The sequence below is a fragment of the Cyprinodon tularosa genome, unplaced genomic scaffold, assembly GCF_016077235.1.
Source record: "Cyprinodon tularosa strain WSP-4 unplaced genomic scaffold, ASM1607723v1 ctg202, whole genome shotgun sequence".
Taxonomy (NCBI): domain Eukaryota; kingdom Metazoa; phylum Chordata; class Actinopteri; order Cyprinodontiformes; family Cyprinodontidae; genus Cyprinodon; species Cyprinodon tularosa.
The window spans coordinates 647,937-664,704 of NW_024038744.1; the positions used below are offsets into that span (position 1 = coordinate 647,937).

General features: G+C 36.0%; 1 protein-coding gene across 2 annotated transcripts in view; it reads left to right on the top strand.

Moving 5' to 3' along the window:
- fgf14 (fibroblast growth factor 14) overlaps positions 1 to 16,768 on the top strand; it is a 159,898-nt gene that overhangs the window by 92,648 nt on the left and 50,482 nt on the right. For both annotated transcript variants that reach the window (XM_038284811.1, XM_038284812.1), the window contains exons 2-3: positions 11,860 to 11,970; positions 15,639 to 15,742. In XM_038284811.1, coding sequence (XP_038140739.1) covers positions 11,860 to 11,970; positions 15,639 to 15,742 — 215 coding nt within the window. The remainder of the gene's footprint in view (positions 1 to 11,859; positions 11,971 to 15,638; positions 15,743 to 16,768) is intronic.

Below are 16,768 nucleotides of genomic sequence, written 5' to 3' on the forward strand. Positions count from 1 at the left end.
TTGGGCACTCAAACTCTAAAAAAAAAAGACATCATAAGCCAATTTTCCATTATTCATCTCTGATCAAGCGATCAGATTAATATTTCCCCCCTCCTATTCAATAACTATAAAGCTAATCAAGTTTCACCATATATAGCCTTTAAACCTATGTAGCAAGTTGCATTTCTTATCTGAATTAAATAGATCTAATCAAGAATTTGATACAGATCTGGAAGAAATTGTAATTATTTTATTTCCTGTTGGGTAAAATAACATCACCTGTTTCTTTTGGATTTGCCTTTGGAGAAGAACTTTGGAATCATTAGTAAAGGCCTCGGTGAAAACAACTAATATTTTGAGACTGGCAAAAACCTGATTGGTGCTACACATCGGCTTTTTGAAATTGGTGTAAATATGGCCGCACATACAACCTTGGTGTAATGACTATTCACTGTTGGAGATCAAAATATTGTTCCTCGTGGTAATCAGCACAATAAATAGTGAAATAAATCATTATTACCCCATTTTTAAATACATTAAACTTATAAATGTTTAGGTTTTCTGTTGGAATCAGACTACTTTTTCTATTCAAGAACATAAACAACTTTTTTTTAAATGTTATTTGGTCCAGGCCTTGAAATGAAATATAACTTGTCAGCTGTAACAAAAACGACAAGTAATAACATCTATCGTGTTACATTTTTATGTTCAATGAAGAGAAAAGATAAGAAAATATTTAGGGCTATGGTCTTCAAAGTCTGTTGGCTGTTATTTATGTTACTTATGTGCTGAATTTTATAGAACATGATAAACTAGAACCATTAAAAGTTAGGATTTGCAAGTGAAAAACAAACAAATAAAAGAGGAGAAATCATATTTCTACAATCAGTGTAAACAGGTGATAAGAGAAGTACTGAAGGGTTGGCCACAGATTGATATGGGTCAATTGTTCACTTGAATAGCTCTGACTGGTAATCAGCATGCTTGATCACCTATGCTTTTTTGTTTGTAATGCATAAACAACATGAAGATTGAAACACCCTTTTTTTAGTTTAGCAAAAAACATCTATAATGCCTTTTATCCATAAATTTTCATGCTCCTGTTCTTCTGTTATTTTCTATCTTTTTTTCTTTCAGCACATTTCACTAAATGTGTTGTTATAGGACTTATAAATGGAAAAAATAGGTCTAACTTTAAAGATAATATATGTTCCAGGAAAGATCTGGTCGGTGTATCTTTGGATTTTGCACTAAGTACAGTATAAAGCCAAGGAAACATTTTGCATTTCATTCATGAAAAAAATCTAAAGAACAAGAAGATGATGAAATCTTAGTTGTGAGCATGAAAAAAGTCAGGAGTTGGAGACATTTTTCTCTAAATCATCTACATTAAATAATGTAGATGATTCAACCAATCTCTCACAGCTGCTAATCTGTAAAGAGCATGCTATTTTTATAGCATGGATATACAAAAATTGTTGAATTTACTTATAGCCCAACTAAAGATACCAACCGATTAATGGACACACTAAGTTTCATGCAGGTTAAAAACTGTCACCATCTTGAGCAGAATTAAGGTTAAACTTTTCAAACAGACTGTTTTTCACCAATGCAGGGGCGCTTAGAGGCCTCTTGCTCAGGCAGATATTTACTGCAATTATGAAAATGTCAGGAATATTTAAGCTGTAACGTGGCAGCCTGGGATTATTAAAGAGCACTGTCAATAATTATTTCAAAGCTGCTAATGACGTTGAGAAATTACAAAAAATTCAAAAAGGAAAGTTGGGTACATTTGAATGATTGCAGTGATTCTTTAAAACTAATCATGCATCAAACCTGTTGCTTCAGATCCACTTAAACTATGGCCGATTGACAAGATACTTAAGATGAACCATCCAGACTGTGCCTTAGTTAAAGAAAGTGCAGATGCATTGTTTAGTCATTCATCTTCTCCACAAAAGAGAGCCATTTTGATTGGTGAGTCCCTCTCGTGTTCCCTGCTTTCACATTTGAGCAACATGATGAAATGTCTCCTTTACTAAATCCCACTGATTACATGGATTAAAAGGGCTTTGATAGAACAGGATTCATATAATAACCACAGAGGACACATCTGGACACAGGTCAGAGTTCATAATAATTGGAGGTTTAATAAGTTATCCTTTAAGCTGCTGTGTCATAGTACGGCTCCGTTTTTCCGTGGTCAGCGGTTGTCCCTCTTCTGTTGACCTGTGGAGCATCACTTGGTATTCGGAGCAGAGATCAGAAGGTCCCCAGTATGGACAGAGTGTGGTGTTATGTTTGGCTGAGTCTCTTTATGTGCAATGGACTGATTAATCTGTTAGGCAGATGTCCCCATCAGCTATGGAGGTCCAAAGAGAAAAATAAAAGAAAGATAATCAAACGTGAATATAATAATCAAATGTATTAAAAAAGTATACATTTAATTAAATCTGGCAATAATAAAGATAAAGATGAGGAAAATACATTGACATCTAAACTCAATATAAACATGTCTTTTTTTTTAAATCAGTATTTTTAAATTGTGACACCCCAGCTCCCAGAAATTCACAGAAGTAATGGAAAAGCCATAAAGGAATGAATCTTATTTCCATTTGTATAACTACAATCAGAGTTGACTCTTGCTTTATGTTGTTTTAATTGTATTTTGTTTACGATTACAGACCATATAAAAAGATGCATAATTTACTACAACCACACGAGAATCTACAAAAATGATCTAAGATTTTGCTGTGATGGCAGGCTTTTCCTTTTAAAGTCCTGTGCAGTCCACATTTTTCACTCCTCGTCCTATTTTTTTTTTCTTTTTCACCATGTAATCACCAAAGCACACAGATTTTAAGGACTAATGACTTGTTTAGTGTACCCAACTCAATGTAAACCCTTAGAGACTTCATAGACCTTTTGTTTTTCTGGGTTATGTTGGCCGTATGCACGACCAATCTTATGTGTCGTGAGACCAGCGCTTCCCAAGTGAATACAAAGAAAACACTTTGACAGCTGAGCCGAGAACAGAGCACCTTTCTGCCATTCAGCTGGACAGATATAGATTGAAGTCAGATTCAGAATCCCAATGAGATGTGTAAAGATGACAGAGTGAGGGTGACTTAAAAGAAGCCCTATGTCCTGTATTCCTTTTGGCACCATATATTGATCTTTTGAGTGCAGCAGTACTGTAGTTTTTCTTTTTTTTCTGTAGGCTGCCATGACTGACTCTGACATATTTTGTGGTTTTTCGTCTTTCGATTGGCTTCAAACTTATTCCATCCAATCTTCACGATATGTTAGTTTGCTTTTGATTTATTTCCACCATAAAAACGTCTAAGTAGAAAAATGATGGTCTGTTGTTCTAAAATAAAGATTTATTGCTTTTTATGTTCATTATAGAACACAGATGTGGTCTCTGTCCTTCTCTGGCAACTCATGGGATATGCCTGGAACACTTTGCATCACATTTGCTTTGATTACAAATCCTTCTTGTGTTTTGATGGCTGATGCATAGCTGCTGTTTTGTTTTTTTTGTTAGTTGGTTTTATATATTTATATTCTTCATCTTATGAGGATTAAATGCAAGTTCTAAATCCTGTTATATTCAAATCTGGTAAGTGAGTTCTGGCTCCATCCAGCTGTGGGTCATAATCCCACTTCTCTGAGTCTAATTATCCCAGCAGATTAGATTCATAAACCATAAAATCACATTGCCCAGATCAGACTATTAGATTAGTTTGCATGATCTAGAGATCTTTCCTAGATGATTGGTCTCCTGCACGATGAATGTTTGTTCCACCACAGTGTTGACAGGACACTGTTTTGATGGCATATCCATGAGACGTTACACATACTCTTAAGGAGCACTGTGATGGTGGTTTCATTATAATGTGCAGATGCATTGCTTAATAGGAAGATAAATGTGGCTTTAATACAGAATATGTAAGGGAAGGATACCTCTTAAAGGCTGCAAAAAATACTGGTGTTAGAGACATGTAAGAGAGTGGTAGCTGTCATTCTTGCAAAAGTTCGTTTTACAACTAATTAAAGGTGAAACCAAATGCACATTTTTTGTTTTTGAATTTCATTAATTGAGAACTATGTATTTTTTTTACCTTCATCTTTACAATTCAGCACGTAGTATGTTGTATACAAAAATTAGAAAATTTAAAATGGCTCAAGAGTTGGAAATGCTTTAGCAAGGCAAAGGGGATATCTCCTTGCTGGTCTGGAAAAGCCCTTTTTTCCAGAAACATCCAAAGTGGGTCAGACAGGACAGAGCTGACAGCAGTCTACAAGTAGTGCTGCAGCTGTGCCAGTGTGGTGTATGTGTATGTGTGTGTGGGCCAGTCCTTCCTTCATGGTCGGCTTGCTTTAAACTGAGCTTGACGTATGTGTCTGCACAAACACAGGAATGACACGACAGAAAATGAGACAAGAAAATGTGGCAAGGGAGTGGAGAGGCCACTTATGGAGAGAAAAAAAATCACACCCTCTCTCTGACAGGCCAATTTATATGTAAAAAGGACCATGGTTGTACACCGGAGCACTTTGAAAACCTGTGCTTCTGATGCACATTGTTTTCCAAGGAAACCCCCCTGCTGATGCCAAACCAGCGCTCTGTTTCCCTAGAAACAGAGAAGTAGACATACAGGGTTTGTGTTGTAAAAAGCACGTAAAAAAAAAAAGTATACAACATTAATACAACTGGGGGAAGTCTAGCTCCCATCTATAATTAACAACTCCGGTGTTTTGCCATTCGGGTCATTTCCTTTAGGCATAATTGCAGTTGAAGTTCAAGAAACTGACAAAAGGATAAAGAAAATGCAAATTAAACCCAATTCCCTTCTGACATAGATGCAAGGAATATCACATTTTGTACATATTTGTACATCACCTGTAGATTACATATCTAGAAGTTCACACACAAGATCCAAACCCCAAATATTCCAGGATATGTCATGTATTGAGTAGAAACTTAATTTTAAAAAATCCATGGTGAGAATTTGGAGAGAAGGAAGGATGAATGAAGGATTTGGGAATACAGACCATCTTTAACTCTTTAAAGAAGTTAAAGATGGAGGCTTAAAATGGAGATGAGAGACAGATGAGAGATGAAGGAGACGGAATTGAGAGATTAGGAAAGAAAGTATACAGAGATGAGCAGTGAAGGCAGCAAAAAATTACAAAATAGGAAGGGATGAAAAAAATAAGATGAATGGTAGGATTAAGGATGAATGAGATCAAGGTGAAAGACTGGGATGTTGCAGATGATGGAGATACAACTGAGAGGTGAATAAATTAAGTATGATTGTGAGACAAAAGAGTTTGGGATAATGAATGGAGGAGGTACAGTAGGGATGAGGTATGAGAGATAGACAAGGTAGGGATAAGAAATGATTCAGGTAAGAATAAGGGATGGAGATAAAAGGATGTATCAATGAGTGAGGAGGTAGGGTGAGTGCTAAAGATTAGAGAAATTAATGAGGAATGAATGGTGAAATTAGGATGAGGAGGTTGAGTCGATAGATGCGAGGTGAAGGGAAAAGTTATGCATCAACTTTATTTATTTAGAACATTTAATACAGATGTCTCTGTCCAAAGCGCTGTACACATCATCATCATTAACAACAACAACAAAAATATATATATAAGTGTATAAGTTTGTCCAAACAGGTGGGTTTTTAATAGACTTAAAAATACAAAACAACTGGGCTGTTCCCTAGTCTCGACACAGACAAAGACAATACTTTGTCTACTCTAGATTTCAGCTGATATCTTGGAATAACCAAAGTAATTAGCTAATGTTGATCAAGCTGGAACATGAGCCTACAAGATCTCAGAGAGAAGGAGGGGATATAATCCATTTAAACATAAAAAAAAAATATCAGCAAACTCCTAAAACAAATCCTGTAGCTGACTAGAAGTGTTATGGAGTCATGTGCGCATGCTATTCTGTGCCTGAAACTAGACAAACTGCAGCATTCTGAACTACCTGCAGGCAATGAAAGGAGGCATGATCAAGCCCACAACACAAAGACTTGTGTAACATTCAAATGACATTTAATAAAGGCATGAAAAGCACAATGCAACATAAGGAAGATGGGGTTTAACTTTATGCAAACACAACTGTAAAAAGTGCAATTTAACAACTTATCTGAAAAGAAGTCCAAAACCAGACTGAGGTTTCGAGCAGACCAATGAGAGAAGCTACTTAGCTTGTCCAAGGTACTGACATCAAACTGATTTCCAAACACAACAATTTTAGACATTTTTGAAATCCGGCCCTTCCTTCTGACATTTAAACAGAATTTACACATTTCCTGGAGTCAAAGGCAGATATATTTGCAGATCCTCTGTAAAACAATGAAATTGTATCTTATGCCTTCTAAATATTGCTCGAAGTGTCAGCATATACAAAGAAAACAAGATAGGGTTGTCATGATACTAAACTTTTCAACTCGATACCGATACTAAGTAAAATGTTCGATACTCTATATCCTTTTCGATACCACAAGAATAAAAACAAAGACTCTAAAATTCAACAGAAATATTTTCATTACTAAAAAAATACAAGAAATAATAAAAAACAATAAGAAGAATATTTTGAGGTTGTATGCTGTGCACAATATTAAGCAAGCTTGATAAAAAACTTACAAAATTAAAGTTAAGTGTTGCTTCCTTGGCTATGTTTTGCAGACATAACAATGACACTAGCCAAACCAGTTAAACAAAAATAATTCTCAGCAGCTGCACCTGTTACAAAAAAAGTCTGAAACTGAAAAATGCACAGAATTATTCAATCACAAAGTGTTCAGAAAGTGCATTTTCCACTATTCTGCAATTTAGATGGCTGTATCGATACTTTTGAAAATGAGTATTGTATCCGGATACAACGTTTCAGTATCGATACTTTTTTGAGTATCGATACTTTTGACAACCCTAAAACAAGATGGAAGGGTTAGGATAGAACTCTGCGTCACTCCACATCAGATATACAGGGACTTACTGTAGATGTACAGAAAAAGACAGACCTACCAGATGTGATTCAAACCACTGTATGCAATACATTTGATTCCAACATGGTTTTAAATATGTGAAAGCAAGGTTAAATTATCAACACTATCAAATCTAATGGCACTAAATCAATGGACCTGCCAGAATCAATAGTTAACACAAGATCTATAAGAATTCCTAAAAGTGCCATTTCCATGCTGTGGCACAGCTAAAAGCTAGATGTAAGTTTTTCTAAAACCAATAAAATCTCAACATGTTAAAAGATTTCCATTGTTCTTGAAAAAAATGTGAAGTTTGAAATTGGCTTCTTCAATAGAGATGTTAGGGAAAAGGAGGACAGCAAAAGAGGATGGTATAGGGATCCGAAATGATGGACATTGAAGGGAAAGATGATAGACAATTTAGGAATGAATAAGAAATGATACATTTCCTTTGAAGGGATGTGGGGTGAAAACGATAGGTATGAAGAATGGAGGAGTTAGGGATAGTGAATGATGAATAAAGGGAGAAGATAATAGTGGTAAAGGAATAGGTGGTGAATAGATTACTGGTTTTGTGCGAGCGAGGCGTGGCACTGAAACACAATCACCATAGCTAAAGTTAAAATAAACTGAATGTAACAGGTGTGGCTGAGGTGGGTCCCCTGCTCCAAAAATTAAGATTTTTACTAATACTAACTGTCACTGGAACATATTTTTACATATAGAGAGCGATTTTCAGTGTTTTTGCATTATAAAGATTTCTCCTGATGTTCAACTTAATCAGCTTGTGAAACTTCGGAGATCGAACCTAAAGGGGGAATCTGTGTGTGGGAGATATACCGGCTATCCCGCCTCAGGAAACAGAGCCAGCATCATATGATTTATAGCGCTATGAAGAAACTTGTCTCACCACAGAACTCACACATGCATGCTCACACACACAAACACAAAGACTTCCTACCCAGCCGCCATGGAGGCAGTTTTAATTATTACAGATTGCTCTCGAGAATCAATCTCCCTCCCCCTCACACACACACACATTGCTTAAAAGCCAGTAAAAGTCCCTGACCGATCTCACATTTGCCAACTTTGTGTATCAACACAAAGGGATCTGCTTGAGAGAATTGTACTCTCATTAAAAATCCATGTGAAAATGTCCGTGTAGCACTTGAATGTTCTTGGGTCTTGCAGAATTGAGGCTTCTGTTTAAAAGAAATGCAGACCAAAACTGAAGTTTGCATTAACATGGTCTTTCTGGGAAAGTGCTCTGTGGATTTGTTTAGGGGTTGCTGGCTTTGCTAATATTTTCCATCTCCACCCATGGAATGAGAATAAATGAGAAAATATAATTATATTATATACATAATTCCAGAAACCACTAGACATCATACGCCTGATTGGTCAATTTACACCCTATGATACCACTGAATACATTTACATTTACCCTAAACTCCCCCATGTTTTTACTTATTGATGTGTTAAAACCAGAAACTTCAATATATTTTCCTTTGGTTTTATGTGATATGGAGTACCAACACAAAAATAAAGTACCAATTCATTCTGAAAAGAAGAAAAATATGCATGATTTCCTAAAATTTTAACTAAAAAAAATCAAAAGCTTGATGTGAATCTGTATTCATCTGCTATTATTCAACACTTTATACTATCTGTAAAAAATTTTTGGAGTCTGTCTCTACCAGCTTTTTGTCAGTTATCTTTTCAAAATATATAAATACTTGTCTTAGTAGCTGGAGCCTGTAAACAGCAGCTTTAAAGTGTTCTCAATTCATATTCTCAATGGAATTCATGCTTTCACCTAAATCTCTTCACTGTGCTTCTGGAAGCTGTACATCCAACTCCTTCACCATGTTTTTTTTTTACATTTCTATATTTTTCTATAATTAAAGTGGCTCTTCCTGGAAATGTACATTGGAGTATAATAAATCACTGAAGACAGACCATATTTTTCACATGGCCCTTGCTAATGAAGCTACATACATGTTATTTTAACATATGATTCTACAAAATGTATACATTAAATGGTTTGAGCGGTTGTTGTTTATTTCTAATTATGTAGCCTACTCCAACATAACAGCAGAGAAACTATATTCTTAGTCCTCTTTAATTGTTGTATATTGTTGTGAATAATTAATAGCTGTATTTTTGTTGTCATGTTTTGTTTGACATAGGAAAATTAAAACATCAAAGTAGGATATTCCACGTGATGGTGTCCCTGCTGCCATCCTCTGGTTTAGAGAAACAAGAAGAGAGCCTCTTGTTTCAGAGGAGATGAATTACATCCCATTGTGAACAACAAATCACTTGATGGGGGGGGGGGGGGGGGGGGGCACAATGGTGGCCAATGATTGCCCCCCCACCTCTAGATCAACCCCTGTTTCATGATTGCTCTGTATTTAGCCCCATTCATCTTTTAATCAAGTCTGACCAGCTGTCCTAGTGCTTTATAAAGTCTTATAAGCTTTATCAAATCAGGTGACTTCTTATTTGCCTGTTCACACACATTTGCACACTGATGTTTGTACACTAGGCTTCATTGTAGCTTCTGTGAGTCAGCTGCATATAGGCTGCTACCCTGCCTGCGCCACCAGGCCCATTTGATCACAAACAACGGGCCAGGTGGGTGAGGTTTCTTGCCCAAGGACAAAATGATGGAGACAGAGAGATCAGGGGCTCAAACTGGCAACCCACCACCCTGCCAACACACCCATGAGGGGCCCATGTGGGTTGGAATTGGGCTGGTGAGTGGGCCCCAGCTGGGCTGCCCAGCTATTTTTGTCCGCGGGTTCCATGGTGGGATCAGGCCCTCCAAAAAAAGCATTACCATAAGATTACCTGATGGTAATGATATGGTCAGCGTAAAGAAGACCAATTTGATCATTTTTACATGTTGGCAACAAAAGTTGTCCTCGTCTGACTAAAAAACCTTCTGTCACAACTGTCCTCTACGAATGGGACTTTCAATTACTGTATTTCTTGTCTTCCACAGTTTCACAATTTCTTTTCAATTAAAGGTTTCCCCTTAACTAAAGCACTGTGACTACATTTCTAGATGTTTTGGATGGCATGTCTGATAATTACTAACCTGTTGCCTATCTTTCCTCTTATTTCACTGTATGAAGTGCTTTCAGTGTACTTATTTTGTTATTCCTTTATTTTTTACTCTGAATTGGGATTTTATTCATCAGGTTATGTGACTTCTGAAGGCATTTGACTCCACTACATTAATCATGGTGGATCAGAAGCAGTTAAAGAGGAAAGAAGACTAAATACAAACACTGGTCTGATTTTCATCTCTAAATGTTTTTGCAGAGTACAACTACATAATTTCTTCTTTTGGATGTCTGTTTATTGTTTAGGAGCAGCAGAACAGCCACAGATATCTGTAACATAACTGGTGGCACAGCAGAATATATATATATATATATATTTTTTGAAAGGTTTGATATATGTCACCAATTTTTATATTTGTGTAGAGGATGCCCTGATCTGCACAGCCAGACAAAAGCCATAACTCAGTTAGACCCCTTGAGATCTCTCTGTCTCACACATATACAGATACATGATGTACAGTATACACAGGTGCTTGTGGGGGGAGATGGTTTAATGGGTTGGATGATGTTGAACATATCAGGTAAACACTACCTATTTATCTGTTTTTTTGGTTTCATTTCACAGAAAATGCATTAAAAGTTAACGACAGCCTCACTCAGCTTTATAAAAAAAAGCCTCATATTATTATTCCTTAATTATGTACATTACTTATTTTAACCATCAACAATTGATGTGACACATAAAAGATGCACTGGCTCTGAGAAGATATTTATTTACTGAAAATATATGGCTAATTCCCCAGTTGGATTAGGGATGGTAAGCAGACACTTGCATCCCAGAGAGGGTGATGTTGGGTTCATTAAGGGAGTCAGAAAGCCACAAATTAATTCTGATGTCTAAAATTGGATGGTCTAGCTCTGAGCAGGGTGGGGCTTATGAGCCCATAAAGGTAGTTTAGGGATTTGCCAGCAGACAGAAAAAGAGGAGGGAGGGGAATGGAACAACATCATGTTTTATGGTATTTTGGAGCTTTTTTTTTTATTTTTTACAAATAATCTAAAAATGTTACCTAGATTTGTATTCAGCCTTGCCCTGATTCCATGCCTTGCAGAAGGACTTTTTTCTGCATTCTACTTTGCAAAATCCCACAGACCTCAAAATAAGTAAATAAGTAAATTTTTTTGCTAGATTTTCTAATGAATTTACACCTATACCTTAACTCAAACATTGTTACACAAGAATATGCTATGATGGTAAACTACTCCATGCAGCTTTTGCTGCATTGTTTGTGTTTGTGATCTGCTTGGAGCTGATACAATCCCCTGGCATATTCTCATCAGATTTCTCATCAACATTTATGCAACCTCATTTTCACTGTGAAGAAAAAGCATCCTGATGCTGCCTTTAACCTACAGTATTTTACCATAGGGATGGGCTGTTTGAAGTTCTGCAGTTTTACCAAATTACCAAATTGGACATGGCTATAGGCTCAGGTGCCATTTCCACAAATTTGTTGCCTGCATAGCTTGTGCCAAACTTAATTTATTTGAGATTAGTTTCAGCATTCTTTCTATTATTTCTTACAAGCCTGATTTTTGTGAGTGCATAGTTCTAAGTAGTCCCAATGAGAATCAGAATCTATGCAGCTCCTCCAGAGCTCCCAATAACATTGTTTGGATATTATTTCACTGCATAACAGGTCTTTAACCTCCAGTTGGAAATAATTATTCTCCACAGGAAATACTTGTTTCATTTCTACAGGAAGCTTGACTGTTTTCTTTCTCTTCTTTTTCCTGTACAGATCCCCAGCTCAAGGGTATAGTGACCAGGTTATATTGCAGGCAGGGATTCTACTTGCAAATGAACCCAGATGGCTCTCTTGATGGGACCAAGGATGACAGCAGTAATTCCAGTGAGTACGGTGGTGGTATCTTTTAGTCTCTGAGAATAAAAATGTATGTTCTCAGTAATAGAAAAACTGCTGAAAAAAAAGAAAGAATGTAGCCATAACTAGACTGTTTTAAACTTGTATCATTTCAACCCTCTTTTGTCAGCACTCCTACTCTTTTAAATGTATCTTTTTGGCGTGGAGCTTAATCATTTCCCGTTTTGCTTGTTGGTCTTCTCCAACCCTTTGCTCAATATAGTTCCCCTTAATGTGAAGACTGTGATGATAAAGTGTCTCCTTTAACTACAGTAGTTCCATAGAAATCACACCAGTTCATCCTTATCTCTGTGGAAGAAAGTTGATCAAAAAGAAGCAGGAATAACAGAGAGTAAAATGGTATTATTGCCTTGTTCCAGCAGTGCTCTTCTGCTGCTTCAGGGAAGGTGGTTAATTTGATTCCTGGACTTGGTGCTAACACTGGCTTGACAGTCAGCATTGTGTCACTTACTGCTGTCAGCAAGAGGAGGTTTGGCACATGTCACATTTGATCAGATAAAGCAAGCTATAGATAGGATTCATGGCATATAAGCTAATGTTATTACAAATATGGTGTGGAAATAGATCTTCAAAGAAATTTAAATCATCTATTTACATTACTCTTTATTTAAAGGTCTCTGATTTTACAAAAACGAAAGATTAAAAAATTATGCCAATTATAATATGGTGATGAAGGACACTCTATGGAGCAAAATAAAGTAAAAAGAATGGTGAGATGACTGCCATTTAACAACAAAATACTGTAGACCTGGTTGGATTTGGAGGATGTGAGTCCCAGGGCCAAACCTTTATTGTGTTACAAGCTTTTGTTAAGATACATATGAACTAGTTAGATAAGCATTAATTTCAGGGTAGCTTGACCACTTCAAAATATTTTTCAATAAATGTTTCACATTGTAGAACTTTCTAAAAGAAAAAAAAAAGACATTAGCAAATTGATGTTGAAAAAAGTATTCAGTCAATAACAGGAGTTAAGCTCAATATTTTGTAGCATACGTTTGTTGGCAGTAATAGACAACAATAGCTAGGTTTCCGGACACTGAAGCTGGTATGTTGGTCCATGCAACCATGACGATATCCTCTAAATGTCAATTATGTTTTATGGCTGTTGCTGTGCAACACAGACTTTCTTTTCCCTCCACAAATGTTCTATGGGGTTGAGATCTGGAGAACTGGAACGCTACCCCAAGCCTTGAAATGCTTCTTACGGAGGTACTCTTTCAATGCCTGAGTGATGAGTTTTTGATCCATGTCATACTGGAAGACCTAGCCATATTCCATCTTCAATGCTATCACTGATGTAAGGAGATTTTGACTTTAAATCTCACAATAATGGCCCTGTTCAAACGTCTCCTAAATGGATCAGTCATCCTGTCCACTTTGCAGTTACACAGCCCCAAAGCAAAATGTTTCCACCTCCACGCTTCACAGTAGGAGTGGTGTTCATGGGATGCAACTCAGCACTCTTTTTCCTCCAAACACAACGAGTTGAGTTTGTGCCCAGCAGTTTTGATTTGGTTTAATTTTACCAAATTATATTCTCCCAGTCCTCTTCTGGATCACGCAAATGCTCTCTGGCAAACTTCAGATTAAGTTTTCCTGCTTAAGCATACTGGCTTATGCAGGGGGGCACACCTGCAGGATTTGAGTCCCTCTTGATGTATTGTGATGGTAGCCGCTGTTACTTTTGTCCCGCCTCCTGCAGGTCTTCCATTTTCTTGCAGTTGCTCCCACAATTGGTTCATTGATGCCAACCTGCTTTCCTATTGTAGATTCACTCTTCCCAGCCTGGTGCAGGTCTACAATTTTCTTCCTGGTGTCCTTCAACAGGTCTTTGGTCTTGGTCATGTTTGAGTTTGAAGTCTGACTGTTTGAAGCTGTGGACAGGTGTCTTTTATTCAGAAAATGAGTTCAAACAACTGCAGATAATACAGGTAAGAAGTGCAGGAAAGAACAGCAGTTAAAGGTCTGTGAGGGGTAGACCTCTTGCTTATTTTAATGTGAACAAATACTTATTTCCCAACATTAAATGATTACACATAAATCTTTTCAAAATGTTGCAATATGATTTTCTGGATTTTATTTTTCTCATTATGTATATCATAGCTGAAATGTACCTATGATGAATATTAGAGACCTGTTTGATCATGTTTTTGATCACACAGTTCTAAACCAAGGAGGTATGTTTCTCAGATAGTGTAGAGAGACAAAGAAACAAATCTTTAAGCATTAACAGAATTTGTTCAAGTCATGTTTTAATAAAATCACTGATATAAGAACAAACTACAGAGGAAGTCTCCACTTTCTTTGCCATAGCCTACCTTCTTGCCTTTTGACAATAGCTGTGGGAACAGGCAAATTGGACCTGATCTAATGTTTCTAGACTACTTATCCCAAGCTACACACTCTCTCAGGATGTGCCTCCCAATGCAGCATAGCTGCTCTCAAAATCTTCACCCCAGAACAGAGATTTTCAAAATAAGGTAAAAACAGAACCTGAAAGTTTATCATAGGTCATCTTAGCCTCAACATTGGAAGTCATTCTAGCTGACTTACACAGAAAGTGAACAGACATATTGAATGAGTAATTATTGAAAACAGAACATAAACAAAGAAAGGAATGAATCCTTTCTCAGTAGGAAGACAATCAATGACTGACTAAAGACTTTTTACCCCACTGTATATTCACGTTTATTGATTTTAATTTCAGCAGCACCTGTAAATGTTAAGTATAGTATAAGTATACGTTAAGTGCAGTGCAGTTATGTAGAAAAGCAGCATGTGATGCATGCAAGGTTCAAATTGGTCCTTTTAATCATCTTACACTGAAAAAATAATACAACTGTTTTTGGCATTTACTTAATCATACTCAGTTACTTTAAAACAATTGTGTTAAAATAACGAAATATGATTAAGTAAATTCCAAAAATGATTGCAATATTTTTTTCAGTGTAGTTTGTTTTTATTCTTAGACATAACTTTAACATTTTCTCTTTGATTTTGAGCAGTAATGTCATATTAGAGATGCAAACTTTTATCCAACTCTCACCTCTTGTCATAAGTAACAATGGCTTTTGTGCAATACTTTTAATATTTTTCAGACTCACCAATATCTCTATGTTTTGTGCTGAATATTTTTTTTTTTGCATGAAAAGGAATAATATATATGAAGCCTCTACTTTTGAGTTAACACATACAGAATGTATCAAAACAGGCTTTATTTAACTAAATACATGACTAGATGATAGAGCTTTGACCGCAATAGCACAGATACATTTTCTAAATGTGAATTTAGATAATTCCCTTTTTATCTTTACATGGCATTAGATGTCAATAAAAAAAAAACAAAAAAACAATTTGAATACTAAACTAAATAAGAACTAAATAGTTGCTAATACAATTTTAATCTATTTTAAAAATAGGAAAAAAGGCAAATAGCTAAAAATGTATTATACTTACAATACTTTAATGCTATGCAGCAGTGGAAGTTCCAGATACAACTACTACTACTAAGGTTATGCTTAAGTGCTAATGCTCTGCAGCCTATATTCAGCTTTATAAATCAGATTTACACAACTGAAATAAAAAATATAAAAGTACTTTTATTCATATGTTTCTATTTGTCTGTTTTGCAGCATTGTTTAACCTTATTCCTGTGGGCCTCCGAGTCGTCGCCATTCAATCAGTGAAGACAGGGTTATACATCGCAATGAACGGGGAGGGCCATCTCTACACATCAGTAAGAGCACCATATTGTTATATTCTAGTTTTTGGTAGTTTTGAATTATTGATATGTTGCTATTTATGTCTACAGTTTTCTACACAGCTAGGATGTATGTATATAAAACAAATAATGTACAAAATCATTTATTTAAGATCTACATAAACACTTTTTTTTAGTGTAATGCGATATTAGTTTGTTTTTTATTGTCTGTTGTTTTGGTTTATATTGCATGCATTTCATTATCCAGAATTGAAACCTCTTGAAACTTGCCAAAGAAGTGGAATGAATAATTTGTTCTAATTTTGAAGATGGATCTCTTCGGTATATAGTCGCTGTTATTGACTATTTCTCTTCAACCAGGCTTCATTAAGCTTAACAGTCAGGGAGTCAAAAGACCCCACCCAGCAGAGATGGAGCTTCTTTGCTTTCCACTTTACTCTGTCCTACAGCAGTTATACAAATCAATCAGCAGGAGAAACACTGTGGAAGTAGAGGTCCTCTTTTAGACAGGAGAATCCATCAGAACTACAGTCTGCTTTTATGTTCCTAATACTCAGAGCACAGCCAGGCATGGCCATCTTATTCACTGTTAATTCTAAGGGATTTAGAGGAAACTTTTCTTATTTCATTATATATTTATTTTATTTTATTTTATCTGTAGAAATGCTAGCTCTTATAGCTTGCCCCATAGTTTGTTCCAAAACAGCAGTATTGTCAAAAGAGTAACAGATGGTGCTCCCATGTTATACAGAAAAAAACTGACTTGTTTTAATTTTTTCATTTAAGAATAGTTCCCAACAGCCAACTTCATTTTGTCATTTCACTCTTTTAATCTTTTAGTAGACTATCCACTTATTAGCCTACTGACGAAATACTTTTAACTGTTCCTTTAAGATTGATGAATAAAAATTCTCCCTGCTACATTATTCGCAATCTAATCGTTCATCTCTATTTTTTTTACCTAAAAGTTGTCAAATTTTCCTTTGATAAAAATATTTTTGTCCTGTAAATTATGGTTCGCCTGGGCTGAACAGTCGTTAA